Source organism: Spermophilus citellus (assembly GCF_964194105.1).
Source record: "Spermophilus citellus genome assembly, chromosome: 10".
NCBI classification, from domain to species: Eukaryota; Metazoa; Chordata; class Mammalia; order Rodentia; family Sciuridae; genus Spermophilus; species Spermophilus citellus.
The window spans coordinates 110,050,982-110,064,481 of NC_138197.1; the positions used below are offsets into that span (position 1 = coordinate 110,050,982).

Below are 13,500 nucleotides of genomic sequence, written 5' to 3' on the forward strand. Positions count from 1 at the left end.
CTCACCCACTGAGCCACATCCCCAGCCCTATTTTTCGTATTTTATTTAGAGACAGAGACTCACTAAATTTTAATTCTTACCTAAATTATTTTATCAACTTACTATAAAATCATCTAAACAAAGCATATCATTCTTTACTGAACAGAATATACCAAATATAACTCAATCTTCTTTTGCTAATTTGGAATCTTCATTAAAGCCATAACCTCTATACCATTTTGCAGATGCTGGTATAGCTAGCTAGCTGCTGGTCACAGACTGAATAGGTCATAATGACAAGAGAGAAGGCAATGCTGAGGACAGATTTAAATTAAATAATATGACAACATCACTATTTTTAGAAACTAATCATAACTAAACAATGATATCACATGCACATTCCATAACAATATTACACTTTGCAACTATCATACCATACCGCTTCAAAGCAAGATTGGCCTCTCCTCCATGACTTGAGTCATTACCAGCATCATGAACTGCCTGATAGTGTTCGAAAAGTTCATCAGCCGATCCAAGAGATTTCATACACTGGGGACATATGAAGCCCTATAGAAAGAGGCAGAAAAGGTACAAAATGGTTTTTAATTTTGTAAAATAATATTTTGCATATTATGAAATAAAGTCAAATATCTTATTCATACAAATGGAGAGATTAATTAAGTTGTAATTTATGGTATTAGCCCAAATGCTGGTATCATTCATGGTGTCACTGTATATTCTTGTTGAAGTTTAAAAAATAAAAATAAATCCTTGCAACCATCTTTTAGGTTGAATAACTAAATGGCCAGAGCACTGAATTCTAATCTAAGAAGTTTGTTCTAATCTAGATTAGTTGAAATATATATATTCTCTCTCTAGATATCCCCATTATTAAAATAATATGTACTTTAATCTACTTTACAGAAATGCTACCAAAAAAATTAAGATGTAGTATATCATCACTAATGGGAAGAAAAGGTAATATAGTAAATCATTCATAATTTGCACAGAGTTTAAATATCTACAATTATAGAGAATTATTTTAGTTAGTAAATTTCCTTACTAACCTAAGATTAAAACAGTAAAAATCTAAAATTAATGGATAGCCCTATGTTATATAAAAATCTTATCATTAATTCCAGAATTATATATGGTTAAGACTATCAACTACAGTACAATGTTAAAGATGCTAATATAGATCCAGGTTTTACAAATTCAGGATTGTAATTCATTAATAAATCATGAAATCAATATACTGGGTTATAATATTTTTAGCTATACTCAACAACAGAATAGTTTATCTTATGTGGTAAGGGTAATATTATCTTATTAAGTTTTGTTTTGAATGATGACCAAAAAGTGATGACCATTTATTACAGTGGTTACCATAAAAAATATTTGAGAAGCACTCACATAGAGAGTTGTTAAATGAAAGATATAGGATAGAATAAGTAATAATTATGATTACTTTGTTATTGGTTCTTTTTATTTATACATGACAGTAAAATCAATGTGACATAATTATACAAGTATGAAATATATCTTGTTGTAGTTCAGGTGATTACTTTTTTTCCTTATTGATTCCATACTATTGTGCCAAGTATTTTTCCCTATGAAATCTCATTTAAATCCCACCAGACTTTATTATATAAGTATTATTACCTCCATTTCATAGAAGAAGAAATGAAATCTCAGGAAAGTTAAAGGACTTTGAAAGGTTACAAACCTAATGAAACCAGAGTACTCATAGGTTTACTGGACAAATTCCACATTCTTTCCAAATACTACACTATCTCTTGAACTCCTTAACTTAACCCTTAAAAATTACTTCCTTAAAATAAATTCTTTTATCTGCTAACTTTCTAGTGGCTTTATTCAACAAATACTTTTTATCAATTTATAGTATTTCACTGGAAGATACAAATGACAGAGTCTCAGTTTTCAAAGAACTGAGAAGACAGAGTATATACACATGAAAAAAATATCTTTATATGAAATCAAATTAATGACTAAACAGCATGAAAGCTTACATTTTATGGGTATCTGATGACAAAATATATTACCAAGCCAAGGACGAAATAACTTTCTCTCAAACTTTCTGTTGACTTCATAGAAAATTATTCACTTGACTTCTACATCTTTCATATTTTTAGTATTCCAAATATTACCCAATATTAATCCAATATACAATAGAAATTTAATCCAATATACAATATACAATAGAAATTTTTCTATATATTTTTCAATATACAATAGAAATTTTTCAACCTTAAATTTCTCTTTAAATTAACTGCATTCAAAACTTTTTAAAGATAATAAAGAAATAGTTTCCTATATTTTTTGCACACACACTGTCCACACTAAGGGGTTTGAGGAGGGCTAACTCCACACTCTTATTTAAAAAAAAAAAATTATAATAGTTCTGAAAACTTCCAAGAGTCCATAAGCAGACTATTTTTCACCCCAATTCTCAAAAATATCCTCATCCAATCTATTTTGCAGGAGTATATCATAAGCTAAATATTTAGGTTCATTCACTGAATTAAAGTTGAAATAGTGATTAGCAAAAACCAGTGACTTTATTACAGATATGATTCTGCTAAATCACGGTGACAAGAAATAAACTTATTTTGCTTTCATCAAGTATACAATTCTAAAATGCTTCTCTTTCGGAAGCTAAAATAGAATTTATGTGAGGGTGGTGTTCCAGTATATTCAACAAGTGAATACAAGTAAGCAACAAGTAAATACATTCTGACCGTGAAGGTCTATAGAAAGCTTTGTTTCATGGGAATGTTCAGCTTTTACCTATAGAAATAGTCATCTTCTCGTCATTGTATGGTGTTTTGTTTTGTTTTGTTTTCTGCAGTACTGGAGACTGAACCCAGGGCCTAGATATGCTAGACAAGCATTCTGCCACTAAGCTAAACCCCCAGCCCTCTCTTTTTTAGTCTATTAAAAAAAAAAAATCCCCTTAAAGATCACCATTCCCAGGGATGGGGTTGTATGGCTCAGTGGTGGAGGGTGTGCCTCCCATGCTTGAGGTACTGGGTTTGATTGTCAGTATCACATAAAATAAATAAAGCATTGTGTGTGTGTTTTGTTTTTTGGATTTTTTTAAAAGATCATCTCATTTAAAAGGCACTCTCATTGTCCTTCCATCTTCTGAATTAACATTCTCCCTGTATATAAATGCAAGTGATTCTGGCTATCACTTATATGCTAATGACTTCCAAATTCATATAGCTAGCCAAGAACCTTTCATAGAAGTTTTCTGGCTCTATATATCCAACAACATACAAGCTCTATCTGCATCTCATAGGCACTCAATACAATAAATCAAAAGATTCAACTCATTTCCCAAACCTCCTCTTCTCACTAACACCAACTTTCAACTGAACTAAAAATCATGCTGAACTACTCTTCTGTCTCATTTCTAATAAAATGCTAAGCCTAAACATTCCTCTTTCCCATTTTTTCATTTCAATGCTTACTGCAGTTGGCCTTGTTCAGACACTCATTATCTCTTGTCAACACTATTGCAATAACATTCCAGAAAGTGCTACTAAACCTAGTCTCCCTTCTCCCTAATGAATTTTCCACCCAGCTGTCAGAGGAATCTTTCTAAAATAGATTCTTCAATATTATTCACTAATCTTTACCATCAATATGGCATACAAGTACCTGCATGATCATTCTCCTAATTGACATTTGCAGTCTAAAATCTAGATACCTCTCAATCTATACAATATGCTTTAACAATACTAAAGTACCTGAGTTTCCCTGCACTCACCATGGTATCACAAATTTCTGTGTCTTTTGCATATATTGCTTTTTTCTCTGGCAGCCATTAGCTTGTCAAATTCCTTCACTCTAATACACAACACATTGGATCTTTTCATCTATATTTCCCTAATGGCTAAGATAATGCCTTCAGCATAATATGTATTTTCTACATTGTATATTTGTTTACTTAAGTATGCATGAACCTGGCAATTCCAAACTTGGTGAAAAAGCAGAAGATCTTTAAAAGATTACAGATTACAAACCTTCTAAGAACAGGCCTTCATTCTCCAAGGCCAGTATGTCCTCTAGTTCATGAGCTTCAAACAAAAAGGAAAGGGAATAAGAAGGGGGACTTCATATCAGGGCTTCTACAAGGCAGACTGCGCACAAATCAACCAGTAGAAAAGCACCCAGGCAACAACTGGCTATAAAACTTGCTCCCAAGAATGCACCCTCTATTGGAGGGCTGAAGAAATCTCATCAACACAGGCCTGGTACTGTGGCACTCTGTAAAATGAGACTTTTCAGAATTCCACTGAACTTCTAATTTGCAAACTCTCCTTCCAGAGTCTGGTGCAAGAAATGTTTCAGGATTTCAAGGATTTCAAAACAGATCTGCACTTCTAGGGCAAAGCTACTGATGCTCTGCAGGAGAAAAGTGAGACCTATCTGGTTGGCATTTTTGAAGACAACAACCTGTGTACTACTATCCATGCCATATGTGTAACATTTATGCCAAAAGACATACAACTATCACATAACATACTTGGAGAATGTGCTTAAAAACCAATATGATAAGAAATATTTTAATCCCCCAAAAAATGTTTTTCTCTTCTTCCTCTTATTGGTAAATTTGAAGGTAGGTTCCCCACTATCCCCACTTGGGGTCAAGAGGTACCTGAGTATATTACTGTACCTGGAAAACAGGGTCAGAAATCAGGTATTAGTCCTAAAGACTTAAAAACAGTATACTACAGTGATGCAGCCACTCCAATGTTTATAGCAGCACAATTCACAGTTGCTAAACTGTGGAAGCAACCTAGATGCCCTTCGATAGATGAATGGATAAAGAAACTGTGGTACATATACACGATAGAATATTATTCACTATTAAAAGAGAATAAAATTATGACATTTGCAGGTAAATGGATGGAGTTGAAGAATATCATGCTAAGCAAAATAAGTTAATCTCAAAAATCAGAGACTGAATGTTTTCTCTGATAAGTGGATGCTAATACATAGGAGGGGAACATGGGATAAGTGGAGGAACTTTGGATGGGGCAAAGTGGAGGGGGGCAGGGTAGGAAAGACAGTGAAATGAGACAGACATCACTACCCTAGGTACATGTATGATTGCACAAATGGTGTGACTCTCATTCATGCACAACCAGAGAATTAAAAAATTCTGCTCCATTTGTCAAAAGAGCTTTCTGCTGTCATGTAAAACTGACTAGAACTAATAGATAGATAGATAGATAGATAGATAGATAGATAGATAGATAGATAAGAAATCAGGTATTTTAGTCTTTCATGGTCTTTCATTCTTTTATAAGATTTGTAAAATAATCAAAAAGCAGTTTCTCTGCTTTTACAATTTTTATATTAACATAGTGATTTTCAAAGGAGACAGATATATCGGGATCATCTGAGAAATTCCTTCCAGCCTAATTCCTCCACCTCACTTGCTCCCATCCTCAGCCTTAGAATGTGCACCAGCACCACACTACTGAAAAGTATTCTTTGGATGATCTACTGTTACTGATGAGAGGGTATCATTCTGTTACCTCCCTTAAGTGTGGAGAGTTAAAACAAAGATTGAGAAAGTCTTAGACTCAGATTTATATTTTCCTGTATATTTTCCCAAATAGAGACAATGACTGTTCATATGCAAAGTATTCTTTCAATGAAGAGTGAGTGTTTTAACCTAAAACATTTTAATGATTCATTAATAAAATACTAACAAAATAATAAAGATAATTTATAAATGTTGAAATAATATTCACTTTATATGTCAATTTCATTGCAAAATTCATGCCAAAATATTAAACTTTTATATTTATTTATAAGCTCACAAAAAGACAGATGCAAACAGTAGGAAAAAACAAGCAGACTACCCAAGAGAGCTCTTTTCTTTATAGAATCTTCCTTTAAGCATGCATAATTAAAGCAATTCATATCCCCTTGAAGCATAAAAAGGAACCAACACCTAGGCAGGGAAAAACAAAGCTATTTTAAGCAACCCATAACCAAGCTGCTAAAACAAAATATACAGGACCCACAGTAACACTTGAGTCATTAAGAAGTTCCTGTCCTCTTGTTTCATTTTCAGCGTGCACTTTCTGGTAATGCTCCGACAAATCAATAGCAGTTATACATCTTTTCATACATAATGGGCAGATGAAACCCTGTGAAATAACAACTTTTAGAAGGATTACATTAAAAGTTTTCTTTTTTAAACATATAAAACAAACAACACAAATAGATAAAATAGGAGAAATAATGAGCATCTCTCTTTGGTATATACAAGGGAAACTCCCAAGCATTAACTGTACAAAAGGTAAAAGATCTATCCAAAGAAGGACTTCTATAATTAGTTTCCATCCTCACACTCTAAACTTTCATTGGTTCTTTTTTTTTCTTTTTTGTTATGGTAGCCAGTTTTTATGGTTGGATTATTATTTTGTTTATGGCACTTTAAAAAATTTTAAAATTCATTTTGTTTATGATACTTTGTTACTTACTTATCTGAGACCTACTAGCAAGTTAGCTTTTATTTTTTATTTTAGATCAAGAAATTACTGGCAGATACAACAAATATCTTTTTATGACACAATGTTCTCAACAAAGAAATCCTTTTGATGAAAGCAATTTTCAGTCTTTACCATATTCTAGTAGCCCAAGATCCCATTTTTTTCCATATCTAATACTCAGAAGATGATCATTCCTTCAAATTTTCTGAATCAAGTAAACCATTTTAAAAAAATTTCTCAAATTGCCTATACCTAACAATGTTTATCTTTTAAAAATATGGGCTATTACACTGACCCCATGGCTTAAGGTTTTGTGAGATAAGAATAGTAAGATGCCAGACATGTGATGTACACCTGTAATCCCAGCTACTGGAGAGACAGAGGCAGGAGTATAACAAGTTCAAGGCCAGCCTAGGAAACTTAGCAAGACCCTGCCTCAAAATTAAAAAAAAAAAAAAATACAAAGAGCTAGGGATGTAGCTCAATGGTGCAGCACTTGCTTAGCGTGCACAAGGCTCTGAATTCAATTCCCAGTATTGAAAAAAAAATTAAAACTAAATCAAAACACATCAATAACAAAACAACTCAAGTGGGTTCTCCCAGTTAAAGGACAAGTTATATGCTGCTAATAAAAAAAAAAAGAAGAAGAGAAATCCAAAAAGGGAAGGGCAAAAAATATTGAAAATGGAAAGATAAAAAAAGTTATTCAAAATACTAGTCAAAAGAAAGCTAATGTCTTTCCATTATTATTAGCACAATGACAAAAGCTCTAATTCAGAAAAAAAAGATAAAAGATCTAAGAAAGGACATGAAAACTGTGACTATAAATAATGTATTAGCAAAGTTTGGCTCTGAAGCAAATGAAAAGGGAATTTCAGGTCAAAGGAAGGGTTTTGTGTTTTGTTTTGTTTTTTCCACTTTTTATTTTTTTAGTAGTCTTGTCTTGTTTCATATGTATTGTACTGAACATATATATGCTGATAGATATGCTGATAGAACACTGTAAGCTGATAGGAATAATTCACAGTACAAGCTAAAAGCTAAATTGGCAGAAGAGAGATGATAAGAACGAGATAGAATAGAATGATGGGGGGTGGGGGATAAGAATGGAATCCAGAGCACTAGGGAAAAGAATAAAATCTGATAGGCAAAGGGAACTGCCTTCTATGAACTAAAATAAGAAAGGATAGTTTTATCGATAAAACAAGGAGATTTATCTTATGGTTCCTATTTTCTTGATGTTATGAAGATACCTGGGGGAAGGTAAGAAGAGAGTAAAAGACCTAGGAAACTTGAGGATAAAGAAGGTACAAAATAACTATCTCAAAAAGTAGGAAAACATCCCTACTAAGACAATACAACAGTACTACCAAGCCAAGTGCTGCTTGATAGCAATACTCATTGGAAATGCTCTTTTTGGTTTTGGGGGGTTGGGTTGAGTTGGGTTAAGTTGGGTTGGGTTGGGTTTTAGGTTCTTTTTTGATCTGACTGAAGTTAACAGTTATAATTCTTTCCTGGAACAAAACTGAACACTTTAAGGCCATCATATCATCAATATAGTTTGGAAATTTTTTCTTAAAAGAGTTGGGGATATAACTCAAAAGTATAGCACTTTGCCTAGTGTGTGCAAGGCCCTAGGTTCAATCACCAGCACCACAAAAAAAAAAAAAAAAAAAAACTTAAACTTGCTGTTAATAAAATTCAAGTGACGCTTTTCTTACTCTCACACTCCTAAAAATCTTATTATGGTTACTATACATATACATAAAAATAGATGATCAGAGAAACAAAACAGAGATATGACAGAGAGAAAGACAAACCCAGAAACACACATGAGATAGAAAGACTAGACAACCAAGTGGAAAAGGACAGAACAAAGAGTCTGGATGGAGGTTTTAACTAGGCACAGAAGGAGTAACAGACAAAAACTATCAGAGCAAATAGTGAGTGTGTTGATCTGTTGGTGGCAGGGGTAACTTCTGAGTTCTCTTTCCTCTCTCCTTTTTCTATAATAAACAAATATTGCTTATTTATTTAAAATAAAAATAATAAATGAAATCACAGGGACTAAATTTTTTAAATTGAGGTTATCTTTTTAAAAAGGTATATTTTCCACTAGTTTCTTAATAAAGCTATCAAAATTCTTACAAAGCCATAAGTGAAAACAAAATAATTGTAAGCTTTACAAATACCTACTTTTTCATTAGCTAAATACTTCTTGACAACACACATACACAAAGAGACATGAATGAACCAGCAGTTCTTTATAAACAGACTAAAATTAATTCATTTAATTGAGATGACATCAGCATGAAAGACAAATTGCCAATATTATTTTTCAAAGTCTTAACATATATTTTCTCAACCTCAACTAAACACAGGTATATATCTATGATTCAAAAGTCACATTCTAAAAACAAAAAAAAGTCACATTGTCACATTCTAATTTGTAGAACTCTTCCTACACAGACAAGTCATCAATCTGTACTACAAATATTTGCTAATTTTCCCTTGAATAATAGTGAATTGTATTGCCATTTTCATACCTCTGAAGAGCTTTCATTATTGACATCCACTGTGTTTATAGGAGTTGCTGATGAATCTAAATCAGAACCTTGAGAGCCAACTCTCCCAGGAGTCTGAAACAAAGAGGAGAGGAAGAAACCAAAGCAGATATTAACAACACATTCAAAGCCATGTAATAATATAAACCTTTTCATATAAAGAATAGTAGCTGTCTTCAAAATAATACCAAACAGAATTAACAGTATCTTTTATGGAAGACCATGTCTAATACCATGTGTATTAAGATCTATATTCATTTTTTGTCTTTTAAGTTTATAAAGTTTACTTTTGAATATAATGTTTTATAGGCTTCAATCCACTCCCACAAACATTCAGTTTTTGTTTTGTTTTGTTTGTTTTGTTTTAGGTTCTTTTTTGGTCTGAGGAAAGTTAATCATTATAACATCTCTTAGAAAGGTAAGACATATGTTATCTCTACAGAGGAGAAAACAAATTTAAAGCAGCTAAGTAACTTCTTAATGATTACACTGATAACAACAACTACAATAAAAAACAGAAAAAAAAGCCGAACTAAAATGCTGATCTTCTGATTCCTCTTGCAATATTCTCTTTACAACACAAACTCAAACTACAATTATTTGAGGAGTGCTTAAAAAAAAAAAAAAAACAGCCCCAAATATCTAGCCACCCATTCACCTACCACTCAGGTCATCCAGTACCAGTGTATCTCTAATACTTGATATGGCACCACCAAGACACATTTTGGAGCATTAAAATATCTTTTTTTTCCCTCCTACTAGCATTTATCATCTAGCATTATCTTTTTTTAATACCTAGCTGTTATTTTAAGTGAATTTTACATCTAGTTAAAACATGCCTAAGAAGAGACCCATTGCACAAGAACCGAATCAATAATCCTCATCAAAAATACATGTACAGGGCCAGGGTCATGGCTCAGTGGTAGAACACTTGCTTAACATGTGTGAGGCACTGGGTTCGATTCTCAGCACCACGTATAAATAAATGAATAAAATTAAGGTTCATCAACATATAAAACATATATTTTTTTAAAAATATATGTTACAGCCAGGTGTGGAATGCACACCTGTCATCCCAGCAGCTCAGGAAGCTGAGACAGGAGGATCACAAGTTCAAAGCCAGCCTTAACAAAAGCAAAGCATTAAGTAACTTAGTGAGACCCTGTCTCTAAAAAAATACAAAATAGGGCTAGGGATGTGGCTCAGTGGTTGAGAGTCCTGTGTTCAATCCCTGGTACCCCCCCAAAAAAAATACATATTACATGTTAGCATGATTATTACTTTACACATGGGAAAACAAAAGCATAGAGACTGGGGCTGGGGTTGTGGCTCAATGGTAGAAGCACTTGCCTCACAGCATGAGGCACTGGGTTTGATCCCCAGCACCACATAAAAATAAATTAAATAAAGATAGTGTATCCATCTACAAATAAAAAATATATTTTAAAAAAAAGCATAGAGATTTCCCAAAGTCATATGGTCATGTGGCTAATAAATGTAAGAAAGAGTTTTTAATTCTATCAATGCGGTTCTTTGGTGGTGGTGGGGACGGGACGGGACAATGACTGGTAACAGGGATTGAACTCAGGGGCACTCAACCACTGAGTCACATCCCCAGCCCTATTTTATATTTTATTTAAAGACAGGGTCTCAGTGAGTTGCTTGGCACCTCACTGTTGCTGAGACTGGCTTTGAACTCCAGATCCTCCTGCCTCAGCAAGCCACTGGGATTACAGGTGTGCGCCACCACACCTGACTTAATTCTAGCAATGTGGTTCTTAATCACTGATATATACTGCTTCTCTGCTAGACATCCATCTCCACTGAAATGCACCTCAGGCACCCAAGATTGAGAACAACTCATTATACATGTGCCTCAACACACAAGCACCCTGCATATCACCATTAAAGAGTCAACCTAAATGCCAAATAGTTATGAGCTGATACTATTTTAAATTGATCAATTAATGATTACTAAAATTACATTAAAAAGAAAATATGCATGCTATAGTTACATTAAAAACTGTTTGTATAAAAAAATAAGACTTGTCACATTTGGTATAGCATGCCTGTAGTTCCAGCTACTTGAGAGGCTGAAGCAGGATTACAAGTTTGAAGACAGTCTGGGTAATTTATTAATAAGACCTTGCCTCAAAAAATAATTTTTAAAATCCATATTAAAAAAAGAGATGGAGGCCAGGTGCAGTGACTCACACCTGTAATCCCAGCAGCTTGGGAGGCTGAGGCAGGAAGATAGTGAATTCAAAGCCAGCCTCAGAAACTTAGTGAGGCCTTAAGCAACTCAGCAAGACCCTGTCTCTAAATAAAATACAAAATCGGGCTGGGGATGTGGCTCAGTGGTTAAGCACCCCCTGGGTTCAATCCCTGGTACCAAAAAATGAGATGGGGAATATAGGTCAGGGTTCAATCCCCAGTATCAGCGAGGCAGTTGGGTAAAGGACCAGTAAGTAAAGTTCCAAAATGCAAATAATGATATCTATAGTGAAACAAGATTATAAGGGTTATGAGGTTTGGGCTTTCCATTTTTGTTTTGCTATACTTTCTTTTCAGAAATTAAATCACAAATTATTTCAATATTTAAAAAGTTTTATATTTATAAGTAAATTGGACAATCCACATGCCTTTAATTTTATTTCCTGAGGAAGATATTTTGCACATTTATTTATATTTTCTACTTAGTCTTTTATAAATTGAGAAATTGGGAAGAGTAGAAAATAACAGCAGGTAATTAAAGTGACAAGGAAACCCAAACTCTTTTTAAACATACTCCCTTCAAAGGAGGATATAAGATTAATTTAAATACTTATTTTATATCCTGGGAAGAGAGAAGATGAACTAAGCATGCCAAGATAACAAGGGAGAAATTAAATGACCTTGAACTTCTTTTAAAGTGGAGGTTGAACATTCCCAATCTAAAATGCTCCAAAATCTGAAACTTTTTGAGCACCAACATGATTTAAGAAGTAAAAAATTTTCTCTGGATTTTCATACACAATATTTAAAATATTATATAAAATTTTAGGCTACTACAGAAGGTGGAGATAAAACATAAATGCATTTTAGACTTGGGTCCCATTCCCAAGAGATATTTTTACATATATACAAATCCAAAAGATAATAATCTAAAACACTTGCAATCCCAAGGATTTCCAACAAGGGATATCCAACCTGTACTTACTTCTTCTTTAGGATTCTCAGAACTCTGAGTTCTGTGAGAGTTGGACTAAAGACTGACAAGGAAGCACCTTCATCTTACATAACTTTCTAACACATATGGATAGAGAACCCCAAAGACACATTTCAGAAGGGACAGGTACCCTACTAAGAAATGACAAAAAAGGTTACCAACGAAACATTAGCTAAAGATGGAGGTAATCTCTATAACTTGTCCATGAATAGTTGCTGCTACCATACCCTGAGGCTTATCCAAATCAAGTTGAAAGTGGAAGAATTCAGAAAGGGCACTGAAGATGAAGAATTCAATTGCCTTTCTAGCCAAAAGTTAAAAAAATAAAATAAAATAAAAATTTTTTAAAAAGGAGCTGTACCTGAAGAGTCATTCTCCTTTTGGTTGTCAATATCAAGAGATACTAGGGAAAGTTAAATGCAATAGAGGAGGATCACAAATTCGAGACCAGTCTCAGCAGCTTAGGGAAACCCTAAATAACTCATGAGACTAGGGATGTGGTTCAGTGGTAAAACACCTCTGGGTTCAATCCTCAGTACAAAAAAAAAAAAAAAAAAAAGCCTCAAATTTACTCTTTTTACTTCTTTAGACTTAAGGATCTCTTACTTCTTTGGAGTTGAAGATCTCATACGTCTTTAGGCTTGAGGATCTCAGCATAAAAACAGCTCTCTATCTCTTTGACAGACAAGAACTCAACGAATGGGAAAAGCAACATTCAGAGAAAAGTATGAAATTAAACTTGAACTTCCTACCAGCTTTGGTGAGTTTGCACTTTGGTTTTGCACAAACCCCTGAGCAGGTCAGACCTCCTGCCCTTAGCTTGGTTGTGCTGCCCTTTCTCCTGCCCTTTCTCCTAGACCTTGAGAAGGTCTGGCAAACACAGATTAGGAATGGACCGAAGCAAAATGGTGGTTACACCAAGAACAACACTACAAGAAAAGAGGACCTAGTCTCCTGGGCCTCAGACCTGGATCCAACATTCCTGAGGCAAAACAGGCACCCTCGTCCTGTGACTCTGAAATCTATCAGGACCATCTTCCTGGGCACTAAGTAGGTCAGCTTTTTAACCTATAGTCTCATCTTCACTTGTGGAGGTACTAAAGGTGTTAGAACAATTTGGATCAGGAAGAGGGCAGTGGGCCCCCCACTTTCTCATTTTTTATTCTCTTTGTCCTTATTATCTTCTTAGGGTACTTATGCTTTGGGGAAATGG

General features: G+C 33.9%; 1 protein-coding gene and 1 long non-coding RNA gene across 3 annotated transcripts in view; one reads left to right on the forward strand and one right to left on the reverse strand.

Annotated features, from left to right (window-relative positions):
• Positions 1-13,500, reverse strand: part of EEA1 (early endosome antigen 1) — a 137,257-nt gene that overhangs the window by 85,968 nt on the left and 37,789 nt on the right. For both annotated transcript variants that reach the window (XM_081309177.1, XM_081309176.1), the window contains exons 2-3: positions 9,062-9,154; positions 419-546 (exon numbers count right to left, since the gene is read on the reverse strand). In XM_081309177.1, coding sequence (XP_081165303.1) covers positions 419-546; positions 9,062-9,154 — 221 coding nt within the window. The remainder of the gene's footprint in view (positions 1-418; positions 547-9,061; positions 9,155-13,500) is intronic.
• Positions 432-13,384, forward strand: LOC308657463. The gene is made up of 4 exons (XR_014023934.1): positions 432-567; positions 9,448-9,497; positions 12,877-13,047; positions 13,145-13,384. It is a non-coding gene; the product is annotated as an uncharacterized lncRNA (long non-coding RNA).